The sequence below is a fragment of the Sus scrofa genome, chromosome 4 (genome assembly GCF_054392235.1).
Source record: "Sus scrofa isolate SSC_HxYL_T2T_F1_AM1 chromosome 4, Sscrofa_HxYL_maternal_Yorkshire_Landrace_v2.0, whole genome shotgun sequence".
In the NCBI taxonomy this organism is placed as follows: Eukaryota; Metazoa; Chordata; class Mammalia; order Artiodactyla; family Suidae; genus Sus; species Sus scrofa.
The window spans coordinates 38,808,089-38,827,890 of record NC_139386.1 but is presented as its reverse complement, the minus strand read 5'-3'; the positions used below and the strand labels follow the sequence as shown (position 1 = coordinate 38,827,890).

Sequence of the window (19,802 nt, the reverse complement as noted above, 5' to 3'; positions counted from 1 at the left end):
TTCTTTCTTTCTTTTTTTTTACTTTTTTTTTAATTTTCCCAATACATTTTTTTTTTCCTACTGTACAGCATGGTGACCCAGTTACACATACATGTATACATTCTTTTTTCTCACATTATCATGCTCCATCATAAGTGACTAGACATAGTTCCCAGGGCTACGCAGCAGGATCTCATTGTTAATCCATTCCAAAGGCAATAGTTTGCATCTATTAACCCTCAGCTCCCAATCCACCCTGCTCCCTCCCTCTCCCCCTTGGCAACCACAAGTCTGTTCTCCAAGTCCATGATTTTCTTTTCTGTGGAAAGATTCATTTGTGCCATATATTAGTTTCCAGATATAAGTGATATCATACGGTATTTGTCTTTCTCTTTCTGACTTTCTTCACTCAGTACCAGAGTCTCTAGTTCCATCCATGTTGCTGCAAATGGCAGGATTTTGTTCTTTTTTATGGCTGAGTAGTATTTCATGGTGTATATATACCACGTCTTCCTAATCTAATCATCTGTTGATGGACATTTGGGTTGTTTCCATGTCTTGACTATTGTGAATAGTGCTGCAATGAACATGCGGGTGCATATGTCTTTTTTAAGGAAAGTTTTGTCCGGGTATATGCCCAGGCCACTCTCTTTCAATGTCACCCTTCACAGTGTCTGATGAAGGTATGTATCTCTGATGGAGACCACATAGGGCTGTGTTCCTCCAGCATCTGCAGAGCGAGTCAACCATCAGATCACCTTACCTCCTTCTGGCTCAGTCTGGCTGTGCCCACCAGTATTGACAGGGCTTAAGAAATACTTTCACTGAAGCTTTGTGGCTTGTGGCCTTCAGCTCTGACTCCACACAAGCAAAGGAAAATCGCTGAGCCAAAAGGAATTGACTGTGGTTGCTCCTGGGTGGGGGGTTGGGGTGGGGGAAGGTAGGTAGAAGGCATTTTGCAGAGAACTGCTTAGTTTCTGTTTGAGCTTTTGAGTTCTATTTGATTTTAACTATATACATACGCATCAAAAATAATTTGAGCTCCCCACATCGGACCATAGCAGTTTATAAACAGAGGGTGGTCATTAATTTTGCAAATGGATTCCAAAAGCATTCTTTTCTTTTCTTTCTTTCTTTATTTATTTTGCTTTTTGGAGCTGCACTTTCGGCATATGGAGGTTCCCAGGCCAGGGGTCAAATCAGAGCTGTAGCCACCAGCCGATGCCACAGCCACCGCAACGCCAGATCTGAGCCTCGTTTGCCACCTACACCACAGCTCATGGCAACACTGGATCCTTAACCCACTGAGCCGGGCCAGGGATCGAACCCACAACCTCATGGTTCTTAGTCAGATTTGTTTCCGCTGCACCACGAAGGGAACTCCTTATTCTTTTAACTATAAAGATACATCAGAGCACTTAAGGGATTGTATGTGGATAGTTATCCTCTAGAGAGATTCACTTGAGAACAGCTTGTTTTTAAAGTGTTTTTTCAAAGGAAATTTAAGTGCAATGTAAAAGAAGTCACCTCTGACACCAACGAGAAAACAGGATTTCAACTCATAAAAAGTTCCTTGACTCACCTTGCTAAAAACATCTATTAAGTTAAGCAGGATATGCCTGTACCATTTAAAAAGCATCCCTTCAAACTCCTGAAACTTAAACTTGCTCTTCAGTCCCTAAATATCAGCAGTTTACAAATACCAGAGCTGGTGGCAGGGGTGGCGTATGGAACCGTAAGGGACACAGGAAGGCAAAACAGATATATCAGTGGGGCGGGGGAGGAGGTGGAGAAGGATAAATAGGAGTTCGGGATTAACAGATACACATCACCATATATAAAATAGATAAACAACAAGGACCTACTATACAGCACAGCACATTCAGTATTTTGTGATAACCTCTAAGGGAAAAGAATCTGAAAAGAGGGAGTTCCCATTGTGGTTCAGCAGAAAGGAATCCAACTAGGAACCATGAGGTTGTGGGTTCAAACCCTGGCCTCACTCAGTGGGTTAAGGATCTGGCATTGCCGTGAGCTGTGGTGGAGGCCGAAGCTACAGCTCCGATTTGACCCCTAGCCTGGGAACCTCCATATGCCCTGGGTGCGGCCCTAAAAAAAGGAAAAAAAAATATGTTTAAAATAAAACAGCACATACATTTCTGGAGCCCAGAGCACACACGAGTAGCAATGAACAGGTCCTTCTTGGAGAAGATGCCTTGGCTGAGTCTTGAAGGCAGAGCCATCCTTCACCAGGCAGAGAAGGGTGGGATAGAGATAGCCAGGAGGAGGAAAGATGAGCAAAAATATCAGCCAGACAGGCTCATCTCCATGCCCTGCGTGATTGGCGTGCAGTTATTTATGGAGAGAGTGAGTGAAGGGTAAATGGACTTCTGTTCCTAGTCATCCGTTCTGAATACTCTGAGCTGTGAACCACCAGCCCGGGCTGCGGTCGTGTTAGGGGAGTTGTGGTTGCTGGACCGATGAGTCAGTTCTCTCCATCCATCAGGAGGCCGGGAGCTGCCAAGGGGGCAGCTTCTGCCTCAGATCAAATCCCAGCCCATCTGCTTTTTGGCTGGATGATCTTGGGCAGGTTATGGATGCCTCCGTTTGCTCAGCTGGAAACAGTTGGGAAGATAACACTGCCTACTTCGTAGCATTGTCTTGAAGACGGAGCAGGAGGATTCTTATACACCCTGTAGCATGTTGCCTGATGCCAAGCACGTTCTTTTAAGGGATGACCCCGGCTTCAGAGACTTGGGGGACTTTGGAATTTATTGAGCATATACCACCTGCCTGGGCTAAGTTTCATAGTGCCTGAAAAATTCAAGACTTGGCCTCAGGCTTCCCCTGGAGGCTGGTTGGGGAACTCAAGCCACACAGAGCAGCTCAGTCACCTGCAAGGGGTTACCTGACCGAGGGCTCTCAGGGTGATACAGGTAAGACCCTTCTCAGGGAAGGAGGAGACCAGCTGGACCAGAAGCAGTGGGGATGCTGCTGCCGCCCTGGGCTGAGGCCTGCCTAGTATGCAGTCTGTTCTCCTTCCTGCCTTTGCAGAATGCCTTCCCTGGCTGGGGTTTCCTGACTTCCACCCCCACCCCTGTTCCCAGAGCCTCACCGTGCCCCCCCCCCTCCATACTGGGGCTTAGCATGTCTTTCATCCCAGAATCTCATGGGATATGGAGAATAATGAGCCCCAGGATAGTGCCAGGAGACCCTAGAAGTGGATGGTACAGTGTGGGGGGCCTGGGAGAGGGTTCTGGCTGAAAGTCAGGGGAGAGGCTTGTCCAGCTGTGAGGTCTCAGCAACAAGGCACAGAGCCCTCAGTTCAGCTGTCTCCGGGCCCTGTTGGGGTCAAGACCCAGAAGTGGGCTACCCCGGCATGTGGGCAGAGAAGGGTGCAGGGCAATCCGAAGGCTCCGGGCTAACGGCATCCAGGAGATACGTCCCTTAAAAGGGCTCCTTTCCCACCATGCTGGGGTACAGGGCAGGGACCCAGCCCTGGGAAGGGGGACTGGCAAGAGAATGGAGACCCCCCAGAGGACTTGGGAGGCTGGGAGAATCAGGAATGGGCAGTCTAGTTGTAAGAACTGGGACGCTGGAGTTCCTGATGTGGCTCAGTGGTAACGAACCTGACTGGTACCCAGGACGTGGGTTCGATCCCTGGCCTGGCTCAGTGGATTAAGGAGCCAATGTTGCTGTGGCTGTGATGTAGGTACCGAGTCCACCCCTAGCCTGGGGACTTCCATATGCCATGGGTGTGGCCCTAAAAAGACCAAAAAAAAAAAAAAAGAACTGAGATGCTGCTCAGGAATGCTCCAGATCTGTGACAAAAACAGGAAAACAAACTGAGAAATGGGGACTCGTTCAGAGGATAGAGACAGAAGCTCAAATCAAGACAGTATCCTGTTAGTCATTAATGAGGCATCACATGAGCTTCCAGCCAAGTCAGAGCCTGGCTACTGCTGTGATGTTGAGAGATTTAAAAAAATTTTTTCCACTCCCTCATAAACTTGCAAAAAAGATGAAATAAAAAATACTCAGTGCCTTAAATTTCAGTCTCTATTTTTAACCAAAAGTATATTTGAAAGCTAATCTAATTATTAAGTGTGTAATTATTGGCGAAAAAAGGTAGACTAGTCAATGTAATATACCAAACATGATTAATTTATGATTAAGCCAAAAGGTACATAAAAATGCTTTATGTTTCTGAACATATCATATAATTGAAATGTGTAAGCAGTGTTCAAAAAAGCACCCCCTTTTATACAACTTCCTTACCCTAAAGCAACCCATACAAATCTATCTGAATATTTTCTTTTTTTGTCTTTTTAGGGCCACACCCGCAGTATATGGAGATTCCCAGGCTAGGGGTCTAATCAGAGTTACAGCTGCCAGCCTACACCACAGCCACAGCAACTCGGGATCCTTAACCCACTAAGCAAGGCCAGGGATTGAACGTGTGCCTCACAGATGCTAGTCAAATTGGTTTTCTCTGGGCCACGGTGGGAACTCCCTATCTGAATATTTTCTAGAGAGGAAAAGGATAGAAGCATGCAAGTGCCATCAATTGGCAAAATGTTGACAAGACTCTTTTTTCTAACTGTAGTAAAATATACATAATATGAAATTTACCAGTGTAACTGTTTTGTCAGGGTACAGTTCAGAGGCATAAGTACCTTCGTGGTGCTGGACAGCCTCTCCACCACTCAGCTGCAGAACTTTTTCATCTCCCTAAACTGAAACTCTGTACCCATTAAATAATAATACCCCACTCCTCCTTCCCCCTCCAGGCCCTGGCAGCCCCCATTCTACTTCCTACTTTCCATCCCAATAAATTTGGCTGATCTAGGAACCTTATGTAAGCAGAATCATACAATATTTATCCTTCTGTGTCTGGCATATTTCACTTAGCATAATGTCCTCAAGGCCCATCCAGGATGTAGCAAATGTCGGACTGTCCTTCCTTTTTAAGGCTCGAGAATATTCCATTGTTGGAGTTCCAGTCGTGGCACAGTGGAAATGCATCTGACCAGGAACCAAGTTTGATCCCTGGCCTCGCTCAGTGGTTAAGGATCCAGAGGTACTGTGAGCTGTGATGTAGATTGCAGGTGTGGCTCAGATCTGATGTGGCTGTGGCTGTGGTGTCGGCCGGCAGCTGTAGCTCTAATTCTACCCCTAGCCTAGGAACCTCCATATGCCATAGGTGTAGTGCTAAAAAGCCAAAAAAAAAAAAAAAAAAAAAAAAAAGGAATATTCTATTGTATATATTCACCTCCTTTTGGTCCTTCATTCACTGGGATTGTTCCCACTCCTTGGTGGGTTTTTTTGTTTGTTTGTTTTCTGGCGGCCCCACAGGGTATGGAGTTCCCGGACCAGGGATCAGATCTGAACCACAGTTGTGACCAGCTGTAGCAATGCCAGATCCTTTAAACCACCGTGCCAGGCCAGGGATCAAACCTGCATCCTGGCGCTGCAGAGATGTCACCCATCCTGTTGCGCCACAGTGGGAACTCCTGGTTATTGTGAATAATGCTGCTATGAGCATGGGTAATGGGTATACCCACATCTGTTCAAGTCCCTGCTTCAACTCTTGGGTGTATACTTAGAAGTGGAATTGCTGGATCATATGGTGGTACAGCTTTTATTTATTTTTTAGTTTTTTTTTTTTTTTTTTTTTTTAAGGGCCGCACCCAAGGCACAGGGAAGTTCCTAGGCTAGGGGTCAAACTGGAGCTGTCGCTGCTGACCTACACCACAGCGATAGCAGCACCAGATGTGAGCCACATCTGTGACCACACCACAGCTCATAGAGACGCTGGATCCTTAACCCACTGAGCGAGGCCAGGGATTGAACCTGCATCCTCATGGATACTAGTCAGATTCGTTACCACTGAGCCATGATGGGAACTCCTGGTGGCATGGCTTTTAGAGACCTAAAGAAACTCCTGAACTGGTACAAGAACATTCTCAGATGTTCAGGGTCTTTTCTCGAGAAACATAGAGGATTTCAAGAAGTTCCCATCATGGCACAGTGGAAACAAATCTGATTAGGAACCATGAGGTTGCAGGTTCGATCCCTGGCCTCACTCAGTGGGTTAAGGATCTGGCATTGCCGTGAGCTGTGGTGTAGGTTGCAGATGCAGCTCAGATCTGGCATTGCTGTGGCTGTGACGTAGGCCAGCAGCTGTAGCTCCGATTCAACCCCTATCCTGGAAACTTCCACATGCCACAGGTGCGGCCCTAAAAAGCAAAAAATTTAAAAAAAGGAAAAGAAAAGAAAGTGCCATTTGGTCAAAGACTTGAAGAAGTTGAGGGAAGGAGTAGACTTTTGAAGCAGAGGAAACAGCACGGGTGCAAAGGCCCTGAGGCAGAAACTGTGATGCCTGGCAATGCTGGGGAATAGCAGGGAAGTCTATATGACTAGAATAGAGTGAGAGATGGTGAGGCAGGTGTTGTGGTCCAGAGAGCATAAAGCTTGCCCTCTCCACAGCCATACATTCACTTCCTGTCTCCCCACATTCCAGCAATACCTGAGAACTCATAGCCACACCCCTAAGCTGAGATCCCAAACTGGCTTTGTTTGTTTGCCAGTATCTTGTGTCTTGGGTGTAGGTGCTGTACATATTGTTCCCAGCAATGTTACCTGATGATTTTCTTCTCCAAATTACTGGGCACCTCCCACACTGTTCTTTTTTCTATTTTATTTCTGCCATTTTCCATGGCAACTAGTTTCACGATTATGTATGTGGATATTTATTTTAAATACCTTCTTCTAATTGCAAAAGTAATATAGACTCATTGCAGAAAACCAGGTAGTATAGAAATGAAATTGTATAAATGAAATGATCTGTAATCTCATCATACAGCACTAACCATTGTTAATACTGATTTGCTACATTTCTCTTGGTCTTTTTTAATGCATATGTATCTTTTTTTTATAGATTTGCGATCATACAGTATAAAGTTATATCATATGCATTTTCTTTCTTTTTCTTTAAAAATTTTTTGTTATAGTTGATTTACAATGTTTTGTCAATTTCTGCTGTACAGTAAAGTGACCCAGTTATACATACATACATATATACATTCTTTTTCTCATATTATTCTCCATCATGTTCTATCACAAGTGATTAGATATAGTTCCCTGTGCTATACAACAGGATCTCATTGCTTATCTACTCCAAATGCCATAGTTTTCATCTACTAACCCCAAACTCCCAGTCCATCCCACTTCATCCCCGTACCCCCCAGCAAACACAAGTCTGTTCTCTGTGTCCGTGGGTCAGTTTTTTCTGTAGATAGGTTCATTTGTGCCATACATTAGATTCCAGATATAAGTGATATCATATGGTATTTGTCTTTCTCTTTCTGACCTACCTCACTTAATATGAGAGTCTTTAGTTCCACACATGTTGCTGCAAATGGCAGAATTTTGTTCTTTTTTATGACTGAGTAGTATTCCGTTGTGTGTATGTACCACGTCTTCTTAATCCATTCATTTGTCATTGGACATTTAGGTTGTTTCTATGTCTTGGCTATTTTGAATAGTGCTGCAATGAACATAGGGGTGCATGTATCTTTTTTAATGAAAGTTTTGTCCAGATATATGCTGGGAGTGGGATTGCTGGATCATATGGTAGTTTTATATTGAGTTTTCTGAGGTATCTCCATACTGTTTTCCATGGTGGTTGTACCAGTTTACATTCCCACCAACATTGTAAGTAGGTTCCCCCTTTTCTCCACACCCTCTCCAGCATTGTTATTTGTAGACTTACTAATGATGGCCATTCTGACTGGTGTGAAGTGGTACCTCATTGTAGTTTCGATTTGCACTTCTCTAAAAATTAGTGATGCTGAGCATTTTTTCATGTGTCTGTTGGCCATCTGTATGTCTTCTTTGGAGAAATGTCTACTCAGGTCTTCTGCCATTTTTCAATTGGGTTGTTTGTTTTTTTGCTGTTGAGTCTTCTGAGTTGTTTGTATATTTTGGAGATTAAGCCGTTGTTGGTTGTATCATTTGAAACTATTTTCTCCCATTCTGTAGGTTGTCTTTGTTTTGTTTATGGTTTCCTTAAGAGCAAAAGCTCTTAAGTTTGATTACGTCCCATTTGTTTATTTTTGCCTCTATTTCTATTGGCTTGGTAGACTGACCTGAGAAAACTTTGATATGATTTATGTCAAAGGATGTTTTGCCCAAGTTCTCTTCTTAGAGTTTTAATGGTGTCATGTCCTATAGTTAAGTCTTTAAGCCATTTTGAGTTTGTTTTTGTGTGTGGTGTGAGGCTGTGTTCTAATTTCATTGATTTACATGTGGCTGTCAAAAAAGGGTGTTTTGTTTCCGAACAGTAAAATTGATGAACCTCTAGCCAGACTGATCACAGGGGGAAAAAGAGAGAAGAGACCAATTACCGATAGCAGGAATCAGAGAGTAGGCATCATTACAGATCCTATAAACATTGAAAGCATAATAAGGGAAAATAATGAACAAATTTAGGCCAATAATTTCAGCACCTTAGATTAAATAGACAAATTCCTTGAAAGACACAAACTACTAAAATTAACTCAGTAAGAAATAGATCTCTATGGATTAAATAGGCCTCTATCTATTAAAACAGTTGACCTTGTACTTATAAACCTTCTCACAAAGAAAACTCCAGGGTGAGGTGGCTTAATTGGTAGATTCTACTAAATTCTACCATTTGAGAAAAAAACTCAAATACCAATTCTACACAAATTCCTCCAGAAAATAGGAGAGGAAGAAACATTTATAGCTTATTCTGTAAAGCCAGCATTTTCCTAATACCAAGCTTAGAAAAAGATATTGCAAGGATAGAAAACACACGCAAATACCCCTCATGAAATACATGCAAAAGATCTTTAGTTATTTTTTCATTATTTTAGAAATCAAATAAAAGTGGGATTTATCCCAGGAACTCAAGGATAATTTAACATTCAAAACTCGATCAATGAAATTTAAAACACTAACATACTAAAAAGCAGAAACCATATGAGTCCACTCATTAGATACAGAAGGAGCACTGGACAAGACCTGGCATTCATTTATGACTTAAAAACAAAAACCTTTCAGCAAACTAGGAATGAAGAGAGCTGCCTCAATCTGATAAAGTACATCAAGGAAAAAACCATCAGCTAACTTCATACTGAATGATGAAAGACTTCATATAAGATGAGGAACAAAACAGGATATCCACTTTCACCACTTCTATTTAGTGTGGACTATAGGTTCTAACCATTGCAATAAGGAAGAAAAAAAAGGAAAGAACCAAAATCTAGATTGGAAAGGAAGAATTAAAACCATCTTTTTTTTTAAGGGCTACTCTTGAGGCATGTGGAAGTTCCCAGGCTAGGGGTGGAATCAGAGCCACAGCTGCTGGCCTACATCACAGCCACAGCAACATGAGATCTGAGCAAAGTCTGTGACCTACACCACAGCTCATGGCAACACTGGATCCTTAACCCACTGAGCGGGGCCAGGGATCAAACCCGTGTCCTCATGCCTCCTAGTTGGGTTCGTTAACTGCTGAGCCATGAAGGGAACCCCCCAAAACCATCCTTTTTTTTTACATTTTAGGGCCACACCAGTGGCATATGGAGGTTCCCAGGCTAGGGGTTAAATCAGAGCTGTAGCTGCCAGCCTATACCACAGCCACAACAACCTCAGATCCGAGTCACATCTGCGACCTACACTACAGCTCATGGCAACACCGAATCCTTAACCCACTGAGTAAGGCCAGGGATTGAACCTGCAACCTCGTGGTTGCTAGTCAGATTCGTTTCCACTGTGCCATGATGGAAACTCCCAAAACCATCTCTACTATAGTAATTATAGCACTTTCCTGAGTTCCGTGAGTGGTTCTAGTAAATTACTGAAAGGAGCGAGTTGTGGGAGGCCCCCAAGTTGTCATCGGCTGTGCAGAAGTGGAGGTAACTGGGGACCCTGCTTGAGGCCGGTGTCTTGTTAGCACCTCACCCTTCACCTTGTGAGATTGGATGTTAACTCCAGGTGGTTAGTGTCAAAATTGAATTAAACTACAGGACTCCAAATTGCTGTTGGAGAATTGCCTGCAGAACACAAATTGAAGCAAATGAGCCTAACAGCCTAATCACCCCATGAATTATTTTTAGTGACGGGCACAGAATATGTTGACTTTACATTCCAAGTGGCAGATAACCAAAAAACCGAAGAGCTTAAACTGTTTCCAGCAGTCTTAGTGAATTGTTATTCTTATTTTTGAAATTAAATATATACATATATATGATACAATAAGCATGTATAATGTTAATGCCATTTGTACCTGGATTTTCAGTATTAGAGAAAATAAATACAAATATAAAAGCAAAGAGCAAATGATTAAATTAAAAAATAATCTTTATTAACAGATAACATCTCCCACTGAATTTATGAAAAAGCTCTAGAACTATTAAGTGCATTTACTAAGGATGCAGGGGACAAGGTCAATATACAGAAATCCATTATTTTTTCTATACTTTGAATGGAAAATTTAAAAATTTAAATTAAAAGTCCTATTTATAATAGCATCCAAAATATATGCTACCTAGGGATAAATCTGACAAAAGGTGTGAAAAACCTGTACAATGAAAGCTATAAAATATGGCTAAGGGAAATTAAAGAAGATTTAACCAAACAGATGTATCATATTCATGGATTGGAAGACTCAATATTGTTCAGATGTCTGTCCTTTCCAAATTTATCCATCAAAGCATTATCTATCATAATCTTAGCATGCTTTTTTATAGAACTTGATAAGCTGATTCTAAAACATATGTAGAAATGCAAAGGACTAAAATAGTCCTTTTTGAAAAAGATGCACAAAGTTGAATTTAAACTACCTGATTTTTAATACTAATGATAAAGCAGGAGTAATCAAGACAGTGTGGTATTGGTGTAAGGATGGATGTATAGATCAATGGAATAGAACAGAGTCCAGAAATAGACCCACACGTATATGGTGAAATTATTTTCAACAAAGGTACCAAGGTAATTCATGGGGTGGGGGGTGGGCGAGGATAATGTCTTCAACAAATGCAACTGCAGCAACTGGATTGCCACGTGCAAAAAAAAACACCAAACAAAACAAACAAAACCGAGGAATTTGACCCTTACCTCCTACCACATTCAAAAATAAACTAGAAATGGATTGTAAACTTAAATATAAGATTGAAAACTCTAATAATTATAGAAGAACACATAGGAAAATATCTTAGCGACCTGGTGTTTGACAAAGATATCGTAAAGCAGATGTACAAAAGTACAAACTACAAAAGGACAAAATGAATACGTTGAACTTCATCACCTTTATTCTTCAAAAGACACTATTCCTGGGAGTTCCCCAATGGTCTCATGGTTAAAAGATCTGGCATTGTCACTGCTGTGGTGAAGGTGGCTGCTGTGGTGAGGAACTAACTTCTGCATGCCACAAGCATGGCCAAAAAAAAAAAAAAAAAAAAAAGATGCTATTACTAAAATGAAAAGGCAAGCCATAGACTAGGAAAAAAATATTTACAAAGTGTATATCATCTAAAAGAAGATGTATATTTTAGAACACATAAGGAACTCTTCAAACTTAATAAGGAAACAAACAACCTAATAAAAATGGGCAAAAGATTTGAACAGACACTTCACCAAAGAAAATTAGAGATGGAGAATAAGCATATAAAAATATGTTCAATAGCATTTGTCACTAGGGAAATGCAAAATAAAAAACCACAATGAAATAAGCACTATTCACCTACCAGCGGGGCCAAACTTACCAAGTGTTGGTGCAGATGTGGAGCAACTGGAACTCTCATAAACCACTGGTGGGAATGTTTAAGAAATTAAGTATACATTTACCGTATGACCCAGCCATTCTACTCCTAGATATTTACCCGAGAAAAATGAACATGTGTCTACACCATAACCTATACATGAATGTTCACAGCTGCTTTCTTTGTGATAGACCCCACCAGCAGGTGAATGGGTAAACAAATTGTTGTATATCCATGTAATAAAATACTACTCAATACTAAAAAAAAAAAAGCTGTTGACATGGATGAATCTCACAGTAATTATGAGAAATGAGAGAAGCCAGACCAAAAACAGTACAACTTTATGATTCCATTTATGTCAAATTCTAGAAAATGCAAACTAATCTAGATTATTTGGGGGCAGAGGAAGTGGGGAAGAATGAATGAGAAAGTGGTGTGAGGAGTTCCTATTGTGGCTCAGTGGTTAACAAACCCATCTAGTATCCATGAGGAAATGGGTTCGATCCCTGGCCTTGCTCAATGGGTTAAGGATCCGGAGTTGCTGTGAGCTGTGGTGTAGGTCGCAGATGTGGCTCAGATCCTGAATTGCTGTGGCTGTAGTGTAGGCCAGCAGCTGTAGCTCTGATTAGACCCCTAGCCTGGGAACCTCCATACGCCTTGGGTGCAGCCCTAAAAAGACCTAAATAAATAAATTAATTAAATAAAAGAGAAAATAAAAATAATTTAAAATTAAAAATAAAGAAAGTGACATGAGAAGACTTTCACTAGTAGTGCATAAAGTTCATTACCTTAATTGTTGTGCTTGTTTCATGGGTGCATACATATGTCCAAACTCATCAAATTGTCCATTTTCAGTATGTACAGTTTGTTTTTTGTTAATGGTACATCCATAAAACTAAAAACAATCAAGGGAGACTGTATTACTTTAAAATGTTCATATCATAAAACACAAAGAGTGGCTGTGGAAGTGTTTCTAGAATGTCACTACTGAATAGAAGACTGTGATGGTAAAAATGTTGTGTATACAGTAATCGGGAGCTTCTGTGGCTATTGAGCACTGAGGATGTGGACAATGCAACTGAGGAACTGAATTTTAAATTTGATTTAATTTTAGTCCATTTTAATTTAAATGGTTGCTTTATTTATTTATTTATTATTTTTGCTTTTTAGGGCAGCACCTGTGGCACATGGAGGTCCCCAGGCTAGGGGTTGAATCAGAGCAACAGCTGCCGGCCTACACCACAACCACAGCCACACAGGATCTGAGCTGTGTCTGTGACCTACACCACAGCTCACAGCAACGCCGGATCCTTAACCCACCGAGCAAGGCCGGGGATCAAACCTAGTTGTATTTGTTTCCACTGCGCCACCACGAGAACTCCTAAGTGGCTGCTTTAGACAGTGTGGTTCCTGATTAAAGGAAGCTAAGCATGCATGAAAATTAAATATAATCTCTGACTCTGTATTGGATCCTGTACTGGAAGATGAAAAATGCCATGGAGAACATTATTAGGGCGTTCCCATTGTGGCTCAGCAGGTTAAGAACCCAACTTAATCCATGGGGATGCAGGTTGATCCGTCCCCTCACTCAGTGGATTAAGGATCCAGCACTGCCACAAGGTGTGGTGTAGGTGGCAAATGTGGCTCAGACCCAGCATTGCTGTGGCTGTGGTGTAAGCCTCAGCTGCAGCTCCGATTCTACCCCTAAGCCAGGAACTTCTATGTGCCGCAGGTGTGGCCATAAATATAAACATTTTTAAAAAAAACTATTAGATCAGCTGACAAGACTAGAACATGTGGATTAAATAAAAGTCTTACATAAATGTAAATTCATGAAATTTATGGCTACACTTTTCTATAAGAGACTCTCCCTCCTCTTAGGAAGCACACGCTGTATCTAAGGAAAAAGGATCGTGATGTGTGTAATTTAGCCCCAAAAAAGTCAGAGAGATGGGCACATGGGGTAAAATGCTAATAGTAGATGCATCTGGGTAGAGCGAGGATAGGTGTTTTTTGTACGCATCTGCTTGTATGTTTGTGCTTGCAACTTTTTGTCAATTTAATATCATTTCTACGTAAAAAGTTTTTTAAGATATCTTTATATGTGATTGCGGTATTGCAGTTATATATTTTTAAAGAGGTCCAGTCCTTTAAGGATGCATTTTGAAATATTTATGAACAAAATGACATAGCATCTGAGGTTTGCTTTCAAGTAACAGGGAAGCTTGGCATGGAGAATGAGAGTATAAAGGCACTAAGGCCAGCCATAGGTTAAGTCTGTTGAAGCCAAGTAATGCGTCTGTGGATTTCTTAAACTCTTCTGTTCATTTTTGTATGTTTAAAATTTCCATGACTTTATTTCTTTTTTTGTCTTTTTGTTTTTATTTTTAGGGCCACACCAGCAGCATATGGAGGTTCCTAAGCTAGGGGTCTAATCGGAGCTACAGCTGCCAGCCTACCCCAGAGCCACAGCAACACCAGATCCAACACAGCTCGCTGCAACGCCAGTTCCTTAACCCACTGGGCGGGGCCAGGGATAGAACCCTCAACCTCATGGTTCCTTGTCGGATTCATTGGTTCCTAGTCGGATTCATTTCCACTGCGCTATGATGGGAACTCCTAAAATTTCCATGACTTTTAAGTTGGGAAGAATTGGCATCTGCTTCAATATTTTTTTCTTTCAAGACTGTTGTACACCTTTCTCTTACTGGTTTTGTTTTTTTTAGTACAGGCTGGAGGAACTCATTGATGCTGAGTTCTTCAATGATATGTGTAGTTCATATGTTTCTTAAAACCGTAAAAATCCTCATCAAAATAAGACGACTCCTCCCTAAGACCCCATTAGTGGCCACTTTATTCAAGCAGTTTTAGATGATGCATCCAAGTTCCAGTCTATTGCAAAATACTTGGTGCAAGAGTTCCTGCTGTGGGAGTTCCTGTCGTGACTCAGTGGTTAATGAATCCGACTAGGAACCATGAGGTTTCGGGTTTGTTCCCTGGACTTGCTCAGTGGGTTAAGGATCCGGCGTTGCCATGAGCTGTGGTTTAGGTCATAGACACAGCTCAGATCCTGCGTTGCTGTGGCTCTGGTGTAGTCTGGCAGCTGTAGCTCCGATTAGACCCCTAGCTTGGGAACCTCCATATGCTGCTGGTGTGGCCCTAAAAGACCCCTAGCCTGGGAACCTTCATATGCTGCAGGTGCAATCCTGGAAAGGGCAAAAAGACAAAAAAAAAAAAAAAGAAAAAAAAAGTTCCTGCTGTGGCCTGACAGGATTGGCAGCATCTCTGCAGGACTGGGATGCAGGTTCAATCCCCGGCCTGGCACAGTGGGTTAAGAATCCAGTATTGATGCAGCACGTAGGTTGCAACTGCAGCTCAGATCTGATCCTTGGCCTGTGAACTCCATATGCCAACTCCAGATACTTGATGCAGACCCTTCGGTAGAACAATCACTTTCCATATATAAAAATACGTATACGAGTAAAATCTCATTATTAAAAATTCCATGTGACCTTTTTTTTCTGACTATTTTGCTTTAAATTAATGGGTTCCTAGAGATCACGTTCCCTGACTGTGAAACCTTGAGCTGATTTAAGTCCTGATAAAGCCAGTGATGTAACCAAAGAAGTGGGTTGTTTTTTGTTTTTTGTTTTTTTAGGGCCACCTGGACATTCCCAGGCTAGGGGTTGCATCACAGGTACAGCTGCCAGCACACAGCACCACAGCCACAGCAACATGGGATCTAAGCCGCATCTGCCACCTACACCACAGCTCACGGCAATGTTGGATCCTTAACCCACTGATCGAGGCCAGAGATGGAACCTGCATCCTCATGGATACTAGTTGGTTTCGTTTCTGCTGGGCCACAGTGGGAACTCTGGGAGGTGTTTTGAGTTCAAAATATCCATGCTTCTTACTCTCAGGCCTTCTTTTTTCTAGGATATGATTTTTTTTTCTTTTTAGGGACGCACCATGGCATATGGAGGTTCCCAGGCTAGGGGTCGAATCGGAGCTGTAGCTGCCGGCCTACGCCAGAGCCACAGCAACGCCAGATCCGAGCCCCGTCTGGGACCTACACCACAGCTCACAGCAACACTGGATCCTTAATCCACTGAGCGAGGCCAGGGATCAATCCTGAAACCTCATGGTTCCTAGTTAGATTCATTTCTGCTGCGCCACGACGGGAACTCCTAGGATGTGGTTTTGTATCCTATTTGGCTCAGTGTTTCACTCAGCTAAGTGGTTTGAAGTGTGATGGTGGGAAGACTTTGTTGTTTTCATTGCATAAATTCAAGAAAACATGCAGCTAAGCTCTCCCTTCCCAGCCTGTGACATAACAAACAACACCCAGTCACATGCTTTCATTTTAGTGGCTCTGACATGAACCAAGACGAGGAAAGCATCTTCGCAAATTTGTTTGTTGCATAAATATTTTGTCATGTGTCAAGAAAGTTCTCTTCCTGGGGGCCTGAATCCCTAAACATGGAAATAGCTTCTCTGAGAGATCCCTCCACACGTGAGGGATTGAGGTCACGGGAATTTATCTGTTTAGGAAAAGATAAGATGCTGGATTTATAGTTTTGTTCATCATTGCAACTCTTCTCTCTTTTCAGAAATAGACTACTGCGCGTCACCTAACCACGGCTGCCAGCACGAGTGTGTCAACACAGATGATTCCTACTTCTGCCGCTGCCTAAAAGGCTTTACTCTGAATCCAGATCAGAAAACCTGTAGAAGTAAGTTGCCCCAGGGGTTGCAGAAGGGCTTGTCCTTGGATGGCCCCATTTGGTTTTCCTTTGGCTTGCACACCTCAAGCAGGTACCTGTACTCAGTCTTTGTGTTTGCTCATCTTACTCTGCCCTTCATTTTACTTAAGTCTCACCTGATCCTGGCATGGGGATGAGTTTTAGTGACGGTCTAAACTGGGTCTGCCCCTTGGATTTATTTAGCGAAGCTGAAGCCCAAGCTGAAGCTCCCATCTATCTGAAACGAGGGCACATCCCCCCTTGTCCTTACCCCCTCGACAGGCAGTGGGGACTTTGAGAAAGAAAAGACTGGGTCTAGAGCTGGAGGACAAAAGGAGCTGGTTGCTTCCAGTCCTACAAGATGAGATGCTTGATGGCTGCCAAGAAGGGGAAGGTTGCATCTCTCTTCTTTCTCTTTGACATGAACGAAGCAAAAGAGAAGTCTCAGGGGCATCTATGCAGCTTTAAGAGGCACCTCGTGTGAACAGGATGATTAAAGCTGTTCATGCTTGTTCTCTGGCGCCAAAGAGGGCTTGACCGGGGATCTAGAGCATGGACCCCCAGTGGCATCTCATTAAGATGTCCCTGTGAGACTGTTGGAATGGCAGGTCTACAAGGACAGAGATCCTTCTCATTTCCTCGCTCTCGATTCCTTAGCACCTCAACGTGTTTGGCACATGTTGGTGTGACACAATATTTATTGAATGAATGAATAAGTAAATGGTCTCTGAGATTTTTTTCCTTTTTTTTTTTTAACTGCCACACCTGCAGCATATGGAAGTTCCCATATTTAAGTGAACCTCTCTCTCTCTCTCTTTTTTTTTTGGTCTTTTTAGGGCTGCAAGTGTGGCATATGGAGATTCCCAGGCTATGGATAGAATCAGAGCTGCAGCTGCTGGCCTATGCCACAGCCATGGCAACACAGGATCCTTTACCCACTGAACAAGGCCAGGGATGGAACCCACATCCTCACAGACACTATGTTGTGTTCTTAACCCACTGAGCCACAGTGGGAACTCTGCATCGCTAAGATTTATCATCCTGGAGCAACTATCATCTAAATTACTCAGTGTTGTTGGGAAGACGGCTCTTTTAAGGCATGCAAATTATGAATTTTTTCAAAAAGCTTTCCCAAAGTTAGTTACACACATACACACTGAATTGTCTGCTTTCTCTCGACAGAATTGTTCACAGAACTCTCTGGAACTCCCATTTAGGGATGTGCTCTCTTATGTATTCCTTCACCCACTCCTTCTTGGTGATAAGTACAGTGCTGTGCTGCATCACAGGGCTGGATTTTCAAAAGTTTGACCATATGTATTTCCTGAAAAGCACCATGAGCTTTAGAACCAAATCCACAAGCCACATTCTGCTGCTTACAGCGCTTTAACCCATATGCTCCCTCTCAAACAGGTTAAACCTTTTCCAGTGGCAGATGGTAGCAGAGCCCATATTTTGAAAATGAGCCTCTCTCTCTCTCTCTCTCTCTCTCTCTCTCTCTCTCTCTCTCTCTCTCTCTCTCTCTCTCTTTGGTCTTTTTAGGGCTGCAAGTGTGGCATATGGAAGTTCCCAGGCTAGGGGTCGAATCCAAGCTACAGCTGCCGGCCTACACCACAGCCACAGCAACATGGGATCTGAGCCACGTCTGCGACCTACACCACAGCTCACAGCAACGCTGGATCATTAACTCACTGAACGAGGCCAGGGATCGAACCCACGTCCTCGTGGATACTGGTCAGGTTTGTTACCGCTGAGCCATGACGGGAACTCCAAAATTGAGCCTCTCTTATAGAGGATAAGTTCTCACCACCTTGCCTGGGTGCAAACCTTGGCAACATTCAGGCATTAGATGGGAATTTTAACCGAGTGCATTCAAAATGGGAAAATGATGAGATGGACTCTTTTCCATTAGACCACACATGCACGCAGTACATGGGAGAGGCCGACTTCTCTGGCCTGGCCGCTCCTCTCTGGACTATTTACACCTTTTTCTAGCAGTGAGGGTGTCAGTGGCTGACTACACCCAGGGGAACATCCCTTGGGGGCGGGCGGACTCATTTGTGGATCCAGATCTCTTACATGGAGGATAATTAGACCTGGTTCAACTCAGACAGTCCTTGTATTTGCACGCTGCATCGCGAGTTGATGATGGAAGGCGAAGGAAATGAGTTAGGCTCATGGCCATCAGTGGAGGGGAATTGGCTCGAAGCACTGCATCTCTTACCGGTCATCCAAGACTCCTTCACCCGCTGCCGCTCCCTCCACATCCTGCCTGGCGAGGCGCTTGGAATAAGAGAAGGGTCCCAGGCGGTGCACGGATCACATCATCTTCAAGGGCGGAGGGAGACCAAGAACAGAAGGACAAGCGAGTGACCATTTGGGAGTTGTGTGACCGCCACACAGCAGCCCACGGGCGGGCCTGACTGCAGGCTGTGGTCCAGCCCCGAGTCCCCAGTGCTCATTCCTATATATTCAGTGATGGCTCCACTTCCGCCTTAGCCAGGTGCCCCACTTTCTCATCCAAGAAAAATGGAATTTGTTGCTCCAACCCGATGTCCTCATCAGCCCTTCTCTCAACATCCTGCCTCGTCGTTATACTTTTTTTCCATTGTCTTTGCTGCAAACCCAGCCCTCGGCGCCTGAGATCAGCCTCTCAGAGCCGCCCCTGCCTTAATGTTTGTGCTGCGCTGATTGTGGCAGACAGCTGTTAACGGAAAGTGAGCGCTCGCTGTGTCTCTGGAGCATTGGGCAGAAGAGGGAAGCAGAGACATGGGGGTTGAAATCTAGAGTTTGTTGGGAGGAGTCTGAGGATCTTGAGAGCATTAGCGATCTCTAGCCATTCGCGTTTAATAGGCGGAGGGTGGATGAGGCTATTTTCAAATCTAATAAGAAACCTATGTTTCAAAGGAATTTGATGTCATCCAATTAAACTGGAAGAAAAAAATCAAGGAAAAAGAATCCTACTGAAGAAAAACACTCTTGGCCTGGATTTGTTCTTCCTCCTCATCCAGGCATAATTTCTTTTTCTGGAAAGTGCTGTCGTCGACTTAAAGCATAAATTACTAAGGCAGCGACGCAGAGCAGAGACTGGGACTGGGCTGGCTGTCTAGGCAGGGCCCTGGAGTGGAATCAGAAGTGGGTGTGACGTGTGTGCTGGGCTCCACAACTGTTCACACTGTCACTGTGGCTGGTACCCCCTGTGGCTGGAGACATCACGCTTTAAAAGGGGACGGGGCAGGGTCCCAGGTTGAATGAAGCTGGGGCCAGGAGGATCAGTCTTGGCAGTGTC

The 19,802-nt window shown here is 43.3% G+C and overlaps 1 protein-coding gene and 1 long non-coding RNA gene across 7 annotated transcripts in view; both read left to right on the top strand.

The window, feature by feature from the left end:
• Positions 1–19,802, top strand: part of MATN2 (matrilin 2) — a 170,598-nt gene that overhangs the window by 111,541 nt on the left and 39,255 nt on the right. For all 6 annotated transcript variants that reach the window (XM_021089069.2, XM_085022004.1, XM_021089067.2 and 3 more), the window contains exon 7: positions 16,382–16,504. In XM_021089069.2, the coding sequence (XP_020944728.2) occupies positions 16,382–16,504 (123 nt within the window). The remainder of the gene's footprint in view (positions 1–16,381; positions 16,505–19,802) is intronic.
• Positions 5,636–8,974, top strand: LOC146403773 (uncharacterized). The gene is made up of 2 exons (XR_014843644.1): positions 5,636–5,766; positions 6,098–8,974. It is a non-coding gene; the product is annotated as an uncharacterized LOC146403773 (long non-coding RNA).